The following is a 21,302-nucleotide window of genomic DNA, read 5'->3' as shown; positions in this document are numbered from 1 at the left end:
AAGCCCGTTCTATTATTTTGGAGTGGATGCCCCCATAGGTTTCTAAAAAGTTGCTCGTCTTCACCAAAGGGTGCCAGATAATACAGTCTTACCCACGGAGAGGGTGTGCAGATTTCGGTTCTTCCAAACCCATTGTTAACTTCCATGAATCATAAGAGTCTGCGAGCTTCAGCCCTGCAGCTTGTGGCTTCTTGCAGAAAATAGGCGCATTAAGCATTTTCCCTGGCAAAACAGGCACTCAGCACTATAAGCGGAAAGAGTCAGTGGCAGAACACGCAAGTCTAAAATGGCACAGGTTTTGAGCCTTTAGAAGCCCATCTGTAAGTATGGTGTCCGAGAGGAAAGGTTTTCTCTCTGCTCCTGAGAGGTAGAGCAGGATGATTTTGAAGACTTTTGGGGATTTTGAAGGTGTTTACTCTGACGGATCTACAGCAGCCGAGTTCCAACTCACTCAACAAGATGTAGCAAGAGGCAACAAGATGCAACTGGACGCAGCCATATCCTAGTATGAAGGAATGTCCTTTGGTACGTTGGTAAGATGGTAAACTCCATCTAAGCCATCAAACAATTTTATTTTGGCTCATTATGTTGAAGACTTCTGCCTGTCTCTCAAAATTAACTTCTACACAGCATTTCCACTAGAAGCAACAGTGTGGAAAGGAAGATTCTCTGGCAGCTAACCTCCTGCCATGTACCTGGAGAGAACAAGCCCCTAGCCTTACGCAATGGGAAGGAAAGTAAAAGGTAAGATTCCCACTGTTTGCTCACCACTTGTTAGGGAAAAATTCCCAAGCTATTCGGCAAATCATCTAAAGGAACACTGTTATGGCAATACTGTTGTTATGAACAATCGCTCTCTTGCATTCACCTTACAAAGAGCAGCTGAGTCACCTGCTAGGGCAGCTGTAAGAGCTGCACTTGCCCATGCATGAAGGGAAAGCAACTGTGTTCAAAAGAAGGAATTAGACAATCCATCTACACAGGCATGCACGCTTTCCCTGATCTAAGAATGGTAGACGTCACTTTTAACAATCATCTTCCAGCAATCACGTTCCATCCAGAGACAGAGAAACCAAATTTGAAAGTTTCATTCAAATGCTCAAAGTCAACAGAACAACTAGTCCTACTCATCTTGCCAATACAGCAACTTGCACCTTACGGTAACTCTAGAGGGTAGAAAGTTTTAGACAAAAATTGGATTGCTTTTTAAAATTTTCCTTTTAAATATGTTCTGCACAAATAAATCTATTCCATATAACCCGTAAAAAGAACCTAAGACAACATACATGTTCACTTTCACTCTTGACAAATACTTAATGATAAACACTTGTCATCTCATTATTTCAGTCATCTTAAACTTTGTCCTAAGGCCTCACCGCTCAGAAACCTGCCATATAGTATAAATTGCTTTTGGTAAGTGATTTGGAGGATTTAATGATGAAATTGCAATTGTATTGGCACCATTCAAAACACAAAGAGACAGAACTTCAAAAGCACTGTTAAGGATGTATTGCCATACATTAAACAATTTAACAAAACATATATTCTAAATAAATAATGATGATATTTCCATACATAATAAAATCACCATCTTAGGAAACACACTTACTTAAGATGAACTTCAGTGCATTGGCGCTGGGGAGCAAAGCACGCAATTGCCCAAACCTTTATTTCAATTCCAGTGTGAAACTGTTTATTCCTCATGTCCCAGACTCCTTGAACTGGTGTAGCAATTGCTTTATTCTGGAGGTGGAAGGAAAAAAAAAAAACCAAAAAACCCCCACACAAAATCAAAACACTAATGCAAAAATTGATTCATGCTAACAAAAATCCGTTACGCTTCTGCTTCCCTCCAACTAGCAGGCTATTTATATTCGCAGGTCTCTCTCTCTACTGTTCAAACATCTATCTTATAAAGATCATTCTATCACTGTAGCAAGACAGCTTGCTAGCCTGGTGAAAAATAAAGCTCATAAAAATAAAGCTTATATTGTTCATTTTTATTGTTGATGGTTTCCTTCGGTTACACAAATCAGCAGCAGATAGAAATTACATATGGATAGTAAGTCAGATTCGTGCTTGGTATGTAATGTTAACAAGAACGTACACTTCTACAGTGACTTTACAACCGCTCAGTGAACTTTCCAAGAGCGACTTAATTTAAGTGCTATCATTATTTTACACATCACTAAGTAGAGGCAAATAGTGGTTCGATGTCACTCACACAACTCGAGAAAAAAACGTGAACAAGCTGACAAAAGATAATCAGCCATTCACTTTTGACCTGTGCAACACTTTTTTCTCCCATCAAGCAGACATTACTGTGATGGATTACCTAGAGGACAAGGGATATAATAAGATGACTAAAGTAATTCTGGTGATGTTAATTACCTTAGTAAGTATTAGTATCATGTTTTAGACAAGTTGCCACAATGTCTGCCTTCTCATTTCGCAGCAACAGCTACAATGGATGGGAATTTTTCAGGGGACACAGACAAATTTGATAATTCATTTTGCAGAGTTGTGTCTGCTGAAGGCAGTACCTCCCCCACTCCGACTTTCCATCATTCACCTGCCATTGAGCTCTTGTTCCCCCTGCTCCCCTGGTGCCAGAACAGTTCATGAGAGCACTCTCCCTAATCAGGATCAGGCAAAGACAGCTGGGTGATCTGAACCTGTCCGTGAAGGAAGGTTTGAGCTAATCTGCCCAATTTTGTCTGAAGAGCTTTAGGTAGAAGACGCAAGATCCTCTCCCATGGCGGGTTTATGGAGGTAACAGTCTGCTTGGTGCGTAGGGACAGAACTATCTTCAGCTGGCAATGCATGACCTAGAAGAGGTTCATCGGAAGCCTCCGCAAATTAAGCTATCCCAGCTATCAAAGCTTTCATCTTGCACAAAACCAAGACACGTTATATAACTGACAGAAAATCCTGTTTCTCAAGCTGTTTTTGAAAGACACCACAGTAGGAAGATTATGTCAGAAAGGCCATCTGAAAAGCCATTGTAAAGAAAAAACCTGTGAGTAAATACTCCAACAGGAAGAGATGGCTCTTAAAAAAAAAAAAAACAAACAAACATGCTGATAGAGATAATACCTTAAGATAGTTGTCCTAAACACAGCTGCTCCACCCAGAACACTCAAAACCAACCAGAAGTTCAGGAAGATTTCAGAGTTAAGGGAGGAAAATATACAGAGTAATAACTGAAGTTGTCTCTGTTCTTCTCCATACAGATTGATTTGAACCACTATTTGCAGGTTTCTTCTTGCAACACAATAAAACAGTGCATGAAGGAAAAATAAACACATTTTCCTCTGAAGTTTACATAAACGTATTTTTAACCTAGCTTTACTTTCAGTCCTTACATTTAAGGACTTTGAAAACTGTAAGTTAGGTGTAATGTTTAGAACTTACATTTATGATGACTTTTATCCCATTACACCCAACATCATTCATTTAAAACAACCATATTACAGAAGTTATCCCAGCTGACGATGGAAGCTATCCCAGATTGTACAGTAGCCGTTCAACTCACCCTGCCTCCATAGAGGATTGAGGGAGGCTGCAGGACTCTACCGGTCACATCTGTCATTTCGTCTTTGACCATTATTCCAAATTCACGAACATAAGGGTCGGTATTAAAACTCGCACTCCGCATCTGAAATTAAAAGGAATGAAATATTTTTCTGGCAGAAAAAGAAGTTATTTTTATAAGAGCTAAAACTTTCTGAGATAATCGTATTTGGGCACATACCCCTTATATATGGGTGATGCCACGCATCCACCGCCTCTGTTAATTCCACTTGAATACATGGATGCCTCAAAATTTGAAAGAAAGCACCAAAAAAACCCCACTTGAAAACCTTCTGTGAGAACGTATTTCTCTCTGATTAATGGAGAAAGGCTTATAAAAACAAGCTCATAACCTGTGTATAGTGCACAAACTATTCAGTATCTGTTAATGGTAAAAGAAAAATCAAGTTCATTACTACGCTTCACTCATCTTCGACGGAACACTCACCAATTTGCTAATCTCTTCTTGACGGTCAGGTGCTGATCTGGCAGTTGCTCGAATCATAGTGGAAGTTTGATTGTCAGTGAGTTTCTTTATACATCTTTGTCCTGCCACTATGTTGCACACCTAAAATATCCCCACACAAAGGAAGTTAAAAAACACAATGCAATGTTGGGTTTTTTTTTCCCCCTCATTGCTGCACTACAGAATTTCTAAAGTTGGCTCAAAAAACAGTTTGTCAACATTTGAGCCTTTTTTCCTCTGACCCCCTTCTCCCATCCCCAGAATACAGTAGTATCTAAAAGTTTACTTGCCTCAAGAGGAAGGTATGTATGTTTCTGCTCCTGTCCAACTTGTAAACATGGAAGGTGAGGATAGCGTAAAACTAATTTGTGCCTGTCCTTAAAATACTGAGCTACAGTGCATTCAACTGTTTGTCCATTCTCCTGCTGAAGTGGGAATCTATTGGAAATCAAATATGAAAATAAGCCATTACTTTATGTAGAATACTTTCCCACACTTGCTCAATACGCTTCTTGGCACAAGTTAAGCTTACTGGAGAGTAAACCTATCTTGCTGAAATGATGCAAGTGTACTTCTGTAATTAAGATTCCATCATTGCCACTACCGTGTGTCTTCTAATAGTACCACAAAAGGCTATTTCTCCAACGTTCTTGATACCTGAAGCTATAAATTAAGTTTCCTAGGAGCAGGTGCCTTAGAGACAAAGACTAATGTTTTCTGCTTATCTAGGGTAGTTGCAGTACTACATTTTATGATATGCCATGCACAGAAAATAGCAAGCCTACTCTGAGCCACAAAACCAATTATTGCTTCAGAAATGCATTTCTCTTTCTGTACATTAAAAATATATTTCCACATATGCACACACATTTGCATATACTTACATCAAGGTGGCACAAATATTGTCTTTTCATTAATATAATACACCACTGAAAGAACATGAAACAAATACCAGCTTTAGAGATTGATCAGTTAACTTCTTGTAAGAAGCTGGTATCAGTTTTGTTACTTGTACTATATTCTAAAAAACAGGAATAAATACCTCCATAGTCAAGCTATCTGCAAATTTCTGGTTAGTGATTAAAAATAAACATTTTTTTTCCAGAGGAAAAATAGATTGGCAATAAGCAAGATTAGAAAGCTGATCCCAGCTGACACTACTTTTCTACTCAATAGTTCTGGGAAACATTACGCTACCAATAGGGCACCCTGTTCTTCCAATGTTGAAGAAATCCGTAAATTAAAAAAACCAAACCCACTACAGATTTAAAACAAAGTAATTGGTTCAAATGCCATGACATTCATTATAGAATAAAAATAGAACAAAGAGAACAGCAAAATTTGGAAAATACTTTGAAGTGTATTTTAAATGTATTGACCAAAGAAAGTATCATTTTTCAAGACAACTTTTCCTATGTCAGTAAGGCAGGCAAGTACTGTTCCAGCCTGAGATTAAACATATGCTTAAAAACAAGCAAAATACTTTACGTTTGGTGACTTGCTGGTCGTCTGGTGACATTACACACTCTGTACTTTCTTTTCATTTGTCCACAGTGTGTTATCTCCACCTTTAGACCTAAAAATTGGAAAACACGTATCACTGTTTCTTCAAAATCAAGGTGTCAGCCCCCTTGACTGTTACACAAGACGCCGTAAACTGGGCAGTAAAGCTATTCACTATTTAGCACGTCCTCAGAGCACCAAAAGGTATCCAGACAGAACTCAAAAAACAATTTATAGTCTTAAAATTCAAACCCCCTGAGCTTCAGCCAAAGTTCAACAAAGAATTTTAGAGACAACACGAAACCCCAAAGCCCCAAGAGTTTGCAGACGAAGCTGAACGCATTCTGTGAATTCCAATTCTGTACCTCTAAGGAAGTCCAGGATGGTGGAAGGACAAAAAGGGCACGCAACCTCCTTGAAGCAAAAACCTTGTTTATACTTTATGTCTAAACATACAGCGCCTGCGAGACCTCCAACTATTGCAACCAACCCCGAACTAATGAATCGGGGGGAAAAAAAAAATACCCATGCAGCCTCTAGAAGCCCATGGGAATGAGGCCACGAGGCTTTATTCTTCGTGAAGACAAACATCTGTTGCAAACTCCGCTGGCACAAAAGCCAAGCCCACCTTAAAGCCAACAACTTCTAGAAGATTAAATTATCCACCCCGAACCAGCACAACACAGCTACCCGTAAAAAGTTGTTTCTAATTTACCACTGCCCACAAATATAAGCTTGAATGCAGCGTTTTCATTTATATTACTTCCATGCTTAGGCAGAAACAGATGTAGGTGGACTATTAGAGATAGGAAGTTGAATGTGTGGGAACAGGAAAGAGGGGGCTGTAGATAGAAATTCCTTCTATATCTGCACATGGGTGTAAACTCAGGCTGCTGCTGAGTAACAGTGCCTATTTTCCCTGTCTGTCAAAGGCACTAATAACTTGACAAACAACATACGTATCTTTCCATGTGATTTGTTACGGCTCAGATTGCCATCTATTACGAAACCTTCAATAAGTATCAAGTTTTTGTGAATACCTCCAAAATCTGTATCACAGTATTCTCGTTAAAATATAAAACTGCCACTCAATACCTCAATTTACAACTCGTTTTGCTGCAAATTTGAGATGACTTCATCTATCTGAAGAATGAAAATCCTCTCGGAAAAAATGACAAAAGCAGATGGCAATTCAGTGCCCGATTATTTTTTCAAAACACTTAAAACCAGTACAAATTCAGGATTTATTTATACTTTTCTTGCTAACTTCTAGTTGGGCAAAGATGATTTTGTGGACGTTCTGTGGAAACAATGAAGCTGCATGATAGATTTATGGAGTTTTATTTTCTTTTTTGACTTGCTTTCTTTCTAATCAAGCATATCACGAAGGAAGGATCTCAGTTTTCCAGAAGAAACCTTCAGTGATCACAAACAGTAAGATTCCTTCCTCCTACTCTTTGATTCAGTCATTACATATTAGAATAACTGTAATTTACTTCCAGGAGAGTATGAAATATGTCTAAATATGCAAAAACATATTGCTGAATTATTAGTAAAATCTGGAATATGAAAATCTTGACACCAGCAATTGGAAAAAAAAATTAAGATCAGGCAATTTAAAAAAAAACCCCAAAACATGAAATCCCAGTCTTTGCAAACATTTTGAAATCATTAGATTAGGAACTGGAGTATCTTTGTCATGGATTGGCACTACCGATATGTTTCAAAAGTGAAAAATATAAAATTTTTGTATTTCTAACTGTTAACTCATATTTACTCTAGGGATGGGTGGCCTTTAAGAAGAGTAAAGCACTACAGTAAATATAACTTCTAAATACAATACAGCAATATTCATTTGGGAAGATAAATTGTTTTTAAAGAGACTGACATAATAAGGGATGCTGCTCTATACGCTGAAAAGATCTCAGTAGTAATTCTGCACCGAGATGCTCTCAGATGCCAACACGAACCGGTAACTTTGACATGACACTTGATCAAGTGACTGGATGGTGGTGAGGCACAAAAAAAATGAAGGTATGTCAAGAGAACCTACACTTAAATGAAGAGAAGCTTGCACAAGTCACAAGCCAGTAACTAATCCACTAAAATACATTACCATCCACCTGCTAGGAAGTTTTAGTTCATCCCATCACTTAAGAATAAAACGTATCATCTTCACAGTGTCACTAAAGCACTTTCATTACGGGTAAAGCTAATTAAGCTACCCTATATTTGCCACAGGCAAAGTGCACGCGCATACATGGTTACCACAAATTCTTGAACATGTGATAATTTACTTACAACTTACGTGCATACCTGAGCTCTAAATGTGGCTGGTTCAAAAAAAAAAAAGCTCACTTAACTTTTTATACTAGTGATTCATCAAATCTGAAGCCACATACTTATCTGAACTGACCCAACTTTGCTTATATTCACAAAGTGACTCTGTTAAGCTACAGAGATTAACTGATGTACTAAGAAAAAAAGGACACGTAGACTGAAACATAAAATTGATCAGTAGACTTCTGAAAGTCTTGAAATGTATGTAAGTAAGTAATAAAATGATTCTTGCCTCTTAGTTTTGCTCAGAAACTGTATGTGCACTGTTCATTGTGATAATCTGTCTCCCAATAAGGCAACTGCTATAGAAAATATTTTGAACGTGTAGTGGCAACACACCATCAGACAGAATAAAGCAGTTTTATGTAATTCAATTATTACCTTTTATTTCTTTGGTAAACTTTACCCTTTGGGAATCTGTCAGAGGTTTTTGTTGTTCTTCAATACTTTTGAAGTCCAAAACTTCACATACAAACTCAATAACTGGCTGTGCTTTGTAAAATGCGGTTGCAGATACTGTAGACAAAAACATTAATGTTATATTACGACAGTACTGAAATTTTTAAGAAATCCAACAAATGGAACTAAACTCTTGCCTTTCCACTGAAAGAGAAAGAAGGAACAAGAAAAGATTTTATAGGACCTACCATCAATATTTAACATCATTTTCCATAACGAAGGTCTGACTGATTGATGGAAGCCAAACCAAACTTCTCTGCCACCACCCAATGGATTTGAGCACCCTTCTGATGCTGTAAAAAAAGATCGCCCCACAGGAGTATATCTGCAATAAAGAAAATAAATTCAGATCATAAAACTAAAGCAAAAAAAAAAAGCAATAAAGCCGTAACTAATGCAAATTCCTATTCACAAAAGCACAGAAATGTCTGTGTTTCAAATTACCAATAATCTGAGATTCCTGTCAGGACTCAGGTTACACCTCTCAAAATCCAGCTGGTTACAGTAAAAATCTGGCTACTACTCATGTTTGTTTGAATTTATTTTCTGTATACTCTTTAATATACCTACTAATTTAAAAAGAAGCATTAATAATTTTTTTGTACTCTATTAAAAATTCAGCTGCGCTTCAGTAAGAAAATAACTAAACACCTCTGCTATTAAAACAGCAATGCAATAACCTCTCCCCTTACTTGTGCATAGCGTCCTCTGAAATCCATGGAAACTTTGCGTGGGTGAACAACTGATGTAACAAATATTTTTGATGCATCTTTCATCTTGACAATTTGGTACTGCACACTTAATATCAACCTAATAAAAACCAGTGCTGATATGTTTCTCTGAACAAAGATGTGTGACTAACTGGTCTGGGCTGTTTGCTGTGTTGCAAAACCTGACTAAAGTAATTTTTATTTTATCCTTAATGTGAGGATAAAGTCAATATAATATATGGCTATTCCAAGATATTTACATAAACTTAACTCATTTTCCCTGTTTAGCCTTTCAAAATGGGAAAGTTCAGCCCTACTAAGCTTTGTTCTTTATTTTCCAATTGAATGCAATTTGAACAGTGGTCTTAAGTGACTTGTTTCATGGCAGAATTTAACCCAGTATCTCTTGGGTTTGACTGCAAATGCTGTAGATCCCACTTGCTTGGAAAAAAACCCAAGTAATTTTCAAGTTTTTCTTTTGTACAAAAATATCTATACTTGGTGACATTAATGTCCCCCTAGCACAGTATCCTTTATACAAAATTGGCAATAAACATCTGCCCAGGGACACAGAGGAACAGGATAACAAGTTTTTTATAACCACCCTTACATGCCTACAACCTCCAACTACTTTCCACGCAGGGAGGGCTTCCTTCTCTGAGGCCTACAGAGAAAGAGGGTACGAGTGAGATGGCAGAGCACCCCTGACCCGAGAGCACACAAACACGGAGCAAGTCTGAAGACCAGCAGGGAAAGGGACTTGTGTCCAGGCTGGAGGCTACCAATTCCAGCGTATGAGCAGAAAAGCACCATATTTCCTCTTGCCCGAGCATGCTATCTGCTAGATAGCTATTATTTTGGTTGAGCTATGAAAGCACGTCCTACCCAACAAGCCACTGAAGCAATTCAATTAACAACGCAACCTCCTAAACAACGTCAAGGTCTTCCCCTCACCTCATGGAAGGCAAGTGCCTCATCACTACATCCAGTGCCTGGATGGTTTCAAACGGGACACTTGGCAGCCGACCAGAAAGAGCATCGTGTAAAGCCTGCAAACTCACACAGGACATCCACTTTATAGCCACCTTAAATATTCTGTCCTTTCCTTCTCCTGGCAGCGTGACCTCCAGCTCCACCTGCAACAATGCCAAACAACAAACCAAGATGATTCTTTCCATTTAAAGGGGAAAATGGAAGGGGCTTGGAAGGGACGATGGACTCCTCTGAACAGCGCTATGAAGTATGGGAAGAGACAAAAAGCAATGATGACAAAACAACATACATTAGGTACAGCCTCTTTTTACAACTAGATCTTTCCAAAGGTGTATTTCAGAAAGCTGGCGTGCTTCCCAGCTGGCACCTATCTCCCCGTCTGAGGCAACATTATAATTTGGAAGTGCTTGCATATCAACAGGGAGGTCTCCGTGAAGATCCGATAACCTGATTGCAGATACCTAACACATACTAATGCATCAACACTCACATCATCTCCTGCATGCTTAAAATAAAACGTGGTCTGTCACTACCTGCCAAGATTCACGAATTTCTGGTATTCACTCTCTAGAGCACCGGAGTGCTTTATATATTATTACTGTAGACATAGTTCAAATGAGAGAAAGTAAAATCCACAAGGAGCTTTCAAAGGGAAAAAACAGCAAACACCGCCCCCCCCCCCCCCAAACAAACCCCACCAACCCAAAAACTCTACCACAAACCCCACCAACCCAAAAAACTCTTATTTTTAAATACCAAAGAAAGAACAAGTGATGACCCCCAAGTACCAGTGACGCTATCAGGCAGGAAACAGGGGCACTCCTTTGATATGTTATGCCCTACTTTTTTGTCTAAAAAACCACTAACAAACTACATTATGGTAAATTACTTTAGCCGATTACTTGTAATTACTTGTAATGCTGATTTCTCCTCTTTATTGAAACAAAGAAAGCCTGAGCACAGAAGTTCTTAAACTGACTAAAATTAAGGCTTGTCTGAAATGATTAGCAGTTCTGGGAGTGACTACAAGAAATAACAAGATCAGAGTATCCTTTGTGCTGGGTAGAAATAAAAACATTGCATTTTCCTGTCCTAGGGAGCTTACAATTTAAATATAAAAGGCATCTACTTAACAGACAAACTGTAATTAGTGGGCTAGCAAAAATAATACATGGGTAACGGCGAGCTAATGTATGCAATCATCTGGTCTTTTGCAACAGTTAGCTTCTTCAGTCAAAAAATAGGAAGGAAAAATAAAACACAAATAATAAGCCTTCCCATACGCCAAAAAAGAGAGTTAACAATTTATAGTAGGCAGCCAAAATTAATATTACAGCCAATTCTCTCCTCTAGTACAAACACCATTCACTAGGAGAGTCAAGCAGAGGAAGGAGCAGTATGGCCATGGGAGAGCAACAGCAACTGGAGTCTGCAATTGCAGGGTCGCTGGTCTGAATCTGGCCCAGAAGGTTAATTCTGCTGAAAAGCTGTGCAAATAAGGGTACAAGTTTTTAGTTGACACAGGTTGGAAGCTTTCTATGAAGCCTTTTTTTCCACCATGCCATCAAAAGGTCTTCAACTTACATCTCCTATACAGCAGATAGAAGACGTCTGTCACACCTGAACTGCATTTTCCTTTAAGCTTCTCTCCTCCTCCAAATCAAGTTTTGTTATTTCTGTCATTCCCAATACTGTTAATACACAACTCACCTGATTAACAACAATTTTGGTACCTTCAATCTAAAAAGAGATTTCTTTTTATTTTTTCCCCCTCCTGGTTTCAATTTACAAAGCTCCTTCGCCATGATGAAATGGAAAAAGATGAAGAACGGGACTACTTGTGTTGCAGTATCTGTGTCTCTGGTAGAAATTAAAGAGCTGCAACTGAAGAATTTCCATTCCAGTTGCTAGACTGCAAATACCTACTATGTTTAGCATAGTTGTGACGGTGAATTCACACCACTGAATTTGGCCCAAACAGCTTTTGCTGCTGGGTCTAACCCCACTTCAAAACAGTTGAATTAGAGTCGCTGCTCAAATAAGTAAACTTTAAATCCAGCTTTCCAGGTTTTCTTCCTTTAATAACTTACCTGAACTACACACTACTGAAGAGTTTATGTTTTTTTAAAAAAATAAAATTATAAAAATACATTAGGACCAAAAAACGTGTCCTTAGTCCACGTCCACAAGATCACATATACTTTTAGGCACTGCAAATCAGAATTCAAATCCCTCAGTAATATTCTGTTTATTCCACTCTGTATTTTTAAGGGCAAATGAACATGCTCATGTTTGACAGAGTAAGCAAAATAGGAAAAATTTCAAGACAAAATAGTTTTAAATGGGAATTTTACCAAGTACTTTACTATTAGGAATAAACTCTAAAGACGAATTTAATGTTTTATTTCCTACAGTTTCGCCAGGTGTAATCTATCCCCAAATAAAAAACTTACAGTATCAGTCACTAACCTACAGCCTGCTAGAGCCATTGCTAAATTGCAATACAGTTGACATAATTTTGCAGCTAAAGGAACTAAATGAAAGGTATGTTACTGTAGGGGTGTGAAAAATCATTAAGCCTGTGGAAAAATTTGAAAGCCGTTCTTAAAAAGAATAGGTCTTGTAGCTGATGTAGTCTGATTGACTCATACAAATCAGCATATATCATTGTTTAAAAATCATAAAAATGAAACTTGACCATGTGTTTCTGGGGAATTCTTTGTATTAATCTAAGAGCTTTTCCTTCCCAATAATTCAGAGGAAAACAGATGCACAGTTTCCAATCAAATATTTGGGTGCCTGCCTCCCATGGACTTGTTTGGAAATCTCAAGCTATGGATGTAAGAGGTTTGCTTCTATCACGTACAGTCAGGAGCAGCACTTCAAATAGACAGAGCCAAGAGGAGTAAGGTTGTGGCCATAGACAGGATTAACACTTTCCTTCTGAAAAAGGGAACAGCAGTGGGATTTCTCTATCAAACTGCAGCTCGGTTCACTCATAATTACTGTTTTTCTAATTAAAGACTGCTTAAGATGTATGTTAAGATACATCAGTTGTTCTTGAATCTTGCCAGGTCAGAAAACTTTCAAGTTCAGTTCAAATTTAATTCTAGCTCTTAATCGTAGAAGGACGTTTTAGGGAAATACACAAGTAACGCAGCACTTGAGTACAAAGCCACAGTGAGAGGTGACCTGGCTTTGCTGTTAGAACCTATGAGGAAAGAGGAGACTATTAATATCTTCATACCTTGACAGTGTCCTATACAATTCTTTCTTCTCAATGTGTACAAGTGAAAACTAAGAAAATATTCTGTTAATATTTACATACTCCATATTTGTTCCAAAAGGTCTAAAGAAATGAAGGAATTAAAGAGTGAAAATAAGGTACGATAAGGAAGAAATGAAAATAGGTAAGATAACCATGAAGGCCAAGCAGAAAAGCATTTATATAATAGAAGAAGTTACAAAAGAAGCAGGGTTGTTGGCAAGAACAAAAATAACCAAACAACCAACCCCAGAACAACCACCACCACCAAGAGATGAGGACAGAGTGTGTTAATTAAGTTAAAGAGCAACAGGAGGGAAAAAAAACAGTTGGCAATTTGGTGTCAGCCTTCTGTTTCGTATCAGTTCTTCCACTACCAATGCACACTGCAAGTAAATCAAGGTCGTCTTCCACTTTGATTAAGGATCATCTATTAATCACTGTATGTTCATGAATCTTTTCAATACGATCCTAAATGTAATCAGATGTGCAGTAAACTTGTTACATTTGTTATGTACAGAACAGCAAAAAAAAAAAAAAACAAAACCCAAAGAAACTTAATCTAATTATGCTGGAGAAAAGTCCTAATACCTACAAGCTTTATACTGGTTTAAACCATGCTTAAATCAATTTAGCACCGTGTAAAAATTTCCCTCATTAAGCTAAATTTCCCCACGTCCGATTTAAACCAGCTAAAGATTTATCTCTGTTAGCTCTTTCCTCCAGGGTAATAATATTAATATATGCATGGCAGAACAACCAACAAACTCCTATATCCCATGGGAAATAGGAAAAAAATATGAGTTTATTAAAAGCGAGCCTAAATGTGAGCCACAGATGAAACTATCTGAACCATCTTGTGCCAACCTCCACTAAAAACACTTTTGTAAACGATCATTGCTCCGGCTAGATAATTCTGTCCCACCCAAAATGGTTAGCAAAATCATTAAAGTCAGCCTTCTCCCAGGCATAGGTTGCAACATTCATTTGCACGGACATGAAGGAATCGGGGCGTCAGAAGCATTTCCTGCTGACACGCTGTCACTAGACTTCATTTTTACCACGTATGATTTAGCATATGTGGGCTTTAAAATCCAAAGCATCAAGAATCGAGTCCTATTCGGTCAGCAGGCATTCAGACACAGAAGGAGGTCATCTCATCCAGTTCCCAGTCAGACTAGCGTCAACTTGCATCTCATGAAGTCTCATTAGATCCAAGGATTAATTTACCTTTACTTATTAAATGCAGAACTTCGTATTTGTCATAAAATATATTGTCAGTCATCCACAACTTGGAACATTATTATAGTTATAAGGTAACTCTGCGTGCATCCAGAGGACTTGTTTAAACCCCTAGGAGACACTCATCAAGTATCATTCCACCTTGAGCAAACACTTTGCAATCTTGCATGTCACATCTGTAGGAACTGGAATATTATATGTGAAAGGGGAAAAAAAAATTCTCTCTAATACTTTTAAATGATTCCTTTATAGTTTTCCTAGACATTAGCTTATCAGTTAATGAGAAATAATTAAGACTGGAGGAGAGACTGACCTTTACTGCATGACATTCACTTAAATACATTTGGGGAAAATAAAAATTACACATATGAGATTAACAGCTTGATTCAGGTAGAACTATTAACTATGCCAAGCACTGCACAGGCATACAATGTGAGACAGCAAAGGACAGCATGGACTATTTTGTAGCACAGTGCTACTCCATTTCGGAAGATGGCTCCGCTCCCAGTTTTATCAGATAAGCAAGTTCCCACATTTCTCTGTATTTCCCCTTCCCCCTTATATTTTACTTTTGTCTAGTTGGGTTGCAATCAACTTCTCCGGGATCAGACAGTCTTCCCCTGTAACTGTGCATGCCTCACCTTGCACCCACAGCAGAAGGGTGTAATGGCCTCTGGGAACTACCATAATATGAGTAATGAGAATGACTGTATCCTCAAGTGTTCATCATCTAAATAAAAAAGGCCACAGAAAATTCAATCTGATATTAGACCACAGAAGCATAGGCTAAATTGTTTTATAGGGTTTGCGTGATAGCATGTTCCAACGCAGTCCCCCCTGCTTCACCAGTCATCAGTGGGCACAGATGATGTCCTTCGCAACTACAACCAGAGTGACCACAGAGGTCACCACCCCACATGCAGATCTGGCAAACAGAACATGCAGGTCCTCTTCCATTGCCTGAAGGGCTAAGCTAACAGATCTTACCCTGTGCAGTTTAAATTAATTTGGCTCTCATGTTGTAAAGGATTAGGCAAGAGGTTCCATACCACCAATGGAGGGATGGAGGAGTTTCTTCTGGCTAGTGGATAGTGAGAATCAGCTGACATGGGCTTTGATGAGATTAACGAGCTGACACAACAGCTTTCAACTGTGCTTTCAACTCAACTGTGCTTTCACTTTCTCCCTAGTGCCAGCAGGACACTTGTCCGCTGTCTTGGCCAGTGGATCCAGCTCACCAAACCAGCAGAAACCACGTGAGTGGGGAGAAAGAGAGGGAGGAAAGAAGGGATATGGAAAGGGGAGCGACCATTTTGATGGCAACAAGCTCACACTTCTGTCCCGGCAAACCACACCCTGAGCAAAGTGGCAACAGAAGGGGACATCTACTCCAGAAATACAAAATCAGTTCCTATCAGTTATTAGAAAGGCTCTGCAAATATTGACATTAAAATCTCCAAATAGAAACTTTTCTATTTAAAACTTACTTTATCTCTCCCAATGGGAAGCGGCATAGCTGTATAAAGGTTTTTTCTTCCATCAAACACTGGTTTGCGATCCCCAAAAATCTGGGTTTTAAAGTGCTGAACCATATGCTCCACTATTTCTCTGAAAATACAAAAAGATTAAGTTAATTCAACTTTTTACTTTTGATATCAAGTAGCAAATGAACACTAACACTAATATTTATGAACAGAGGCATTAGGTAAATGAAAGGGTTGTCCACTGTTGGGTATTAAACGCAAGATTTGTTTGACGGATCTGAATTAAAGCAACGTTTTCACAGATTAAACCGTTTTCTTAAAACAGCTATTTTTAGCTTTTTTCAGATTGTAACTTTCCTTCCTCTTTTCTGTGATCTACTGAAAGTGGTAAAGTGAAAGCTCATGCTCTCTCAAGCTCAAAATGAGAGGTGCTTGGTATTCTCCTGGGGCTTCTGCTCCCCTCTCCTACAGCCCTTTCTGCAGAGGACCACGGACCAAGAGCTCAGCACCCTGAGAAGCCTTCAAAAAAAATCACTATCCAAGCTTACAGCCTTAGTGTAAGGACAACAGTTCTACGATGACAGTGATAAGCAAACTGTTTGCATCACACTGAGAAAGATTATTTAAATGCAATTTTTTCACATACGCAACAAAATTGGATACGTGCATTCACTAGGACCTGTGCATATTGAAAATACGTGTTCATTTAAGCATAGCTGGAATTAGGTTGCACGTTTGTATGAATGAGGTAACCACTCACAAAGTTCTTGTCAAACCACAGTGTTTACACACAGGTCATGCAAAGCGGTTCACCAGCCGATGAGAGGTCTGTTGGAATAACAACACCCTTTGATGCCAAAGGTCTTTGGTCCAAATGTCCCAAAGAGACATCCTTCAGGCTATCTGTATCACAAGGCTGTAAAATCTGAAATCCATCAGTGGTCTGCAATATGCTGCCTACAAAGATCCTTAACATACAGCTTGGGGCGAAAGGGCATTAAGAAGTTAAACTGACACAGAAAGGAAACCACGGCGTGCTCTTTCTTCGGTACCGTTGTCAACTAGCAGCTCAGGGAGGCTGCTGATGACTATTTCATACACCTCAACTCGGAAAGGCAATTAACCCAGCATACAGTTAGATACTATCGCGATGCAAAATTCTGAGATGAAACTCTGAATTTATTCAAGAAAAGAATGAAGACTGGTTTAATTGACAATTTCTTTGCTGTGTGCCAAAGCTTTAAGACAAGATGTGACCATTGAAAGACATTGCCTGACCTCCTGAGAAGTACGAATAAAACTTGACCCAGTAATTTCTGCCTCAGGTCTGCGACGTCTGGCTGAACAAGTACGTAATTTGGAGGGTGGCAGGAAGGAGGTATTTTTCAACTTTGAGTTAAAGACTGAGCAATGGAAAACCCATTTTCTTACTGAGCAAGTTCTTCCGATTGTGAACTATTTTATAAAAAAAATTAACACTTCCACTTAATTAAGGTTTTCAAGCTTCAAACCACATTTAGCAATGGTGCTTCTCAGCTGTGGGTGGAGACATCTTAATGAATAAGTTATTTTCTCCACGTGAAGTTAAAAGAAGAGTTATTTACCAATTCACTAACTTCAGCCCTTTGGGACTACTACTGTACTGAGATCACGCAAGCACACCAAGAACTCGGGGCCAGCGACTGCAAGCAGAGTTCACCTCGAACCTTCTACGAGTCCTAGCTGTCCTCGTGCATTAAACCGAGGGCATCCACAGTGCACAACCAAACTCACACAGCCCACTCTCCCTATCTAACTATCCAAACAGATCTGGGCTTTCTGCAACGCGAAGAATTGTATCCAGACTGTATGAATTTGGCACAGCAGCACATTGTCTCAGCTGTGTGTTTTCCAGTCCTGCTCCAGCTCACGTCTCAGCGTGGAACTTGCACGTACGCTGCACACATCCCGGCAGTGGGCCTGCGGGGTCACAGTCCAAGCCACAGTAAGTCCTAGAATAAAACTGAAGAATGAAGCTGGGACAGATGAGGGAGTAGCGTAAATGAAAATAAAATCTCCCTCTATCCTTTCTAGAGGTTGCAACATATAAAGTAATGATAGAAACCAAAACACTAGAAATGTGTAAGCCAGCTGAAAAACCTATCATTTAGAATTGGACTACATGTGCATTCTGCATAATCCTATATACATACATATAAGCACACACAAAAATAGGTACAGCTCACAAAAACCCAGGTGCAGGTGAGTGCACGTACATCTACAGGGTAATGCATGCAGCAATAAGCACGCAAAAGAAATAAAACATATACTTCATTAAGCGAGTCCAATTTGTATTCTTCCCACACTACACTGAGAAACATGCACCATACCACTGTCGAACGCATTTATGACATCCTTGTTTACTGCAACATGCATTTAATCTATGCAGATTTATACTTGCTCCTGTTACCACAACAGAGGGAGTGACTAACCTGACAAAGCAGAGCAGGTTGGAAGCTGTCAGTGGAGAAAGAACTTGCTACTGAATAAAATCTGCCTTTTCAGTAAGAAAAATTGCTTTATTATTTAGTAATTATGCTCTCTGCCACTGATGAGCAAGCACCCACATGTTGGACCGTAACGGAGGTGATCACACAGAGCTACAACACACACAAGAGCTGTGCAGCACGCAGCTCCCGGAGGAGCTACAGAGGCATGGCAATCTGCATCGGTCAGCAGCATGCCAGTTGTCAGGGCTGGAGCTGGCGGCAGGGATATCGGCTGATGGAAGCAAAGCTCTCACAGCTCCTACTCTGAAAAAAGTGACTGCTGAAAATTTTTTTCAGTGCTCCAATGCAGTAAGAGTATCTCAGTGAAATCAGCAGGGTTGCCCTTGGGCAAGAAGGGAGTTCAGCTTAATGCACTTAGAAGAGTGTTTGCTTTTAAAATTCAATTCAATTCTCCACTAGCTTAAAAATTAAATTTATAATAGATCACCACAGAAAAAAAAAACCACAGGATAGCAAAGCATAGTAATGCTACTTTATGAAAATGCTATCATTACTGACTCTATAGTATAACAATGGATAATGAACTTTGGTTTATTAATTCACGTTAAGAAAACTTTGGCTTTTGGGTGGCTTTTTTGACTCCACACTTCGTTCATGACTGCATATTCCACCAATGTGACCTTTTTTTATAAGGAAAGGCTTTGCTCCTGAATATATAAACATGCCATTCCAATCCTCTACAGTCAAGATGTAGGTAGTTATGATGATGACACTTGTGGTTTCCAGTTAGTGCCAAGTCTTGTTCTCAAGTTTCACTTCTGGCAACACTGCTCTTTTTCAAGTCAATGAGGTTGCCACACTGTGACTAATAGGGCACATATGCAAAATGCAAGACCTCATTGCTTGTTTCCTTGGCCAACTGATCCATGTTTTCACCTTGCTATCTGGTTCCGGAGCATATCTTTCCCTTATATAGAATCTACTGATGAAGGATAATTTCTTACCTAATTTAGTCCCTCCACGATCCTCTCGCAGCAGCACAAACAAATGGGTTTTGCCTCCCCTCGTCAGCAGGGGAAGGTGGGAAAACAAGCTGGTAACGCCAACTCCCTGCTGAAGGACTTGTCAGCCAATTGCACTCCGATATTTAACCAAGCAATACTAAATGATATTAATCAAATTGGCTTATACTGACCTAGCTCCGCTAGAGTTAACACAGTTTATCCAGTGGCTTTGATCAGCAGCATCTTAAGATGCTGACAAGTTCAGTCAAAATAAGGGAGGATTAGCACTGAAATCTTGGATTGGTACAGAAAGACTTGGAGAAAAAAAAAATGCCTGTTGATGGATATGCAAAGTTGGAAGCTATCAGTACAAACAATGACTAAAGACAAACACATCCTCCAAGCCGTCAATAGAGACAGGCATGCTCCAGCATTTTCAAAGGAAAACAAGAATGTAAATAAACTGAGGAAAAGCAAAGCACAGTATTACCTGTTAACTCTTCTAGGGCATTTTTCTGGCTTTATATCCAATTCGTAATGGTAAATATCTATTTTAGGAATGTCCATTTCAAAGAAGTTGGCCTGCAGTTTGATTGTTCTCCCAGAAGTGCCAAAATCAGGTCGAGGAGGGGGTTTAAAGGCATATCCCTGTATTGGTGGCGGCAATGGTGGAGGAGGTGCAAGCACTGAAAAAAGAGAAAGCACAAAGTAGCCATCAGCTATATCAAATTGACAGTTGAACAAATTTACAGGCTATTTGACCAATGAAGCACAGCACATTCAAACCGGTAACTTTTTAAAAAAAATCTAAAAACGGGAAAAAAAAAAAAAAACCAAAAGCCTGCTATCAGGAGTCCATGAATTCTGTCTTCTTCCCATGCTGGTTCACCATTTGCTGTATTGCCTAGCCCTGATTACTGAACAAAATCTTAAAATCAGTTACATTTTCCTATACTACAAGTCAGCTGGGTGGGAATTTGAGAGGCCAAGTGGGCACTGCTGGGAAGTAAGAACCAGATCTTTGTTGCAGGGAAGAACCTCGGTTTCAAAACAGACACCTGCAAATCACCCGACCACGTTTATTTGACCAAACATGTATAAAATGGAGTTTCTACCACTTAAACCACCTTTGCCATCACATCTGGATGAGCTGCGTGAATCTAAAGCAACTACAACGCGTGCACTTCAGCTATATACGTTTTCTCTAATGACCACACCGCACAGCTTGCCAAAGAGAGGAATACAGCACAGGAGCTGTTCCTACACGTTGCAGCTCTCTGGAAAACGCTATTTATTAGAATCAAACTATATCCTACTGCTTCCTTTAAACAGAAAGCAAACAGAGCAAATAGCCTACTGCTGATGACTCTGTTCTTCAGCTCAAACACCAGCCACAGATCAGACAACATGAAGCAGAAGCATAATAGCTGCTTGCTGTCGTTTCGATCTAGGAAGTTCATTAAAAATCCACAGAGAAGTGCATAAGGTACCAACTTGAGTCCTCAAAGCTCGTGCAGCATCAGTACGCAGGTTTTCCATCATCTAGAGCAATAACAACTTGCAGCAAAATCTTCGCATGTGAAATAACACAGGAGGCTTCTCATTACTTATGTAAGAATCCAGGTGTGGTTTCCTGGTATTATCAAATTCAGTCCTCTGCTAGCACCAGAAACAATACCCATCCCTCATTAACGCATCAGTTGCCACTTCTCCGCCCTCGCTTTCCCTACTGGAAAGCTGTTCCAGAACTGGGATGCTCTAATGCTCAGAAACA

At 39.2% G+C, this 21,302-nt stretch overlaps 1 protein-coding gene across 6 annotated transcripts in view; it reads right to left on the bottom strand.

The window, feature by feature from the left end:
- The window catches only part of AGO2 (argonaute RISC catalytic component 2), a 62,891-nt gene that overhangs the window by 20,861 nt on the left and 20,728 nt on the right, over nucleotides 1-21,302 (bottom strand). Inside the window, exons 1-11 of one of the 6 annotated variants that reach the window (XM_082318049.1) lie at nucleotides 20,019-20,107; nucleotides 17,971-18,037; nucleotides 16,039-16,159; nucleotides 10,006-10,190; nucleotides 8,530-8,666; nucleotides 8,264-8,398; nucleotides 5,528-5,615; nucleotides 4,330-4,477; nucleotides 4,022-4,141; nucleotides 3,536-3,658; nucleotides 1,610-1,743 (exon numbers count right to left, since the gene is read on the bottom strand). In XM_082318049.1, coding sequence (XP_082174175.1) covers nucleotides 1,610-1,743; nucleotides 3,536-3,658; nucleotides 4,022-4,141; nucleotides 4,330-4,477; nucleotides 5,528-5,615; nucleotides 8,264-8,398; nucleotides 8,530-8,666; nucleotides 10,006-10,190; nucleotides 16,039-16,159; nucleotides 17,971-17,981 — 1,202 coding nt within the window. In that variant the 5' untranslated portion in view covers nucleotides 17,982-18,037; nucleotides 20,019-20,107. Of the gene's footprint in view, nucleotides 1-1,609; nucleotides 1,744-3,535; nucleotides 3,659-4,021; nucleotides 4,142-4,329; nucleotides 4,478-5,527; nucleotides 5,616-8,263; nucleotides 8,399-8,529; nucleotides 8,667-10,005; nucleotides 10,191-16,038; nucleotides 16,160-17,970; nucleotides 18,038-20,018; nucleotides 20,215-21,302 lie in introns of those variants that run through there. The other 5 variants (XM_082318050.1, XM_082318047.1, XM_082318048.1 and 2 more) reach the window with 5 other exon arrangements.

The sequence above is a fragment of the Platalea leucorodia genome (assembly GCF_965183815.1).
Source record: "Platalea leucorodia genome assembly, chromosome: 1".
NCBI classification, from domain to species: Eukaryota; Metazoa; Chordata; class Aves; order Pelecaniformes; family Threskiornithidae; genus Platalea; species Platalea leucorodia.
The sequence above is the reverse complement of the archived record's forward strand: the minus strand, read 5'-3'. Positions and strand labels throughout refer to the sequence as shown.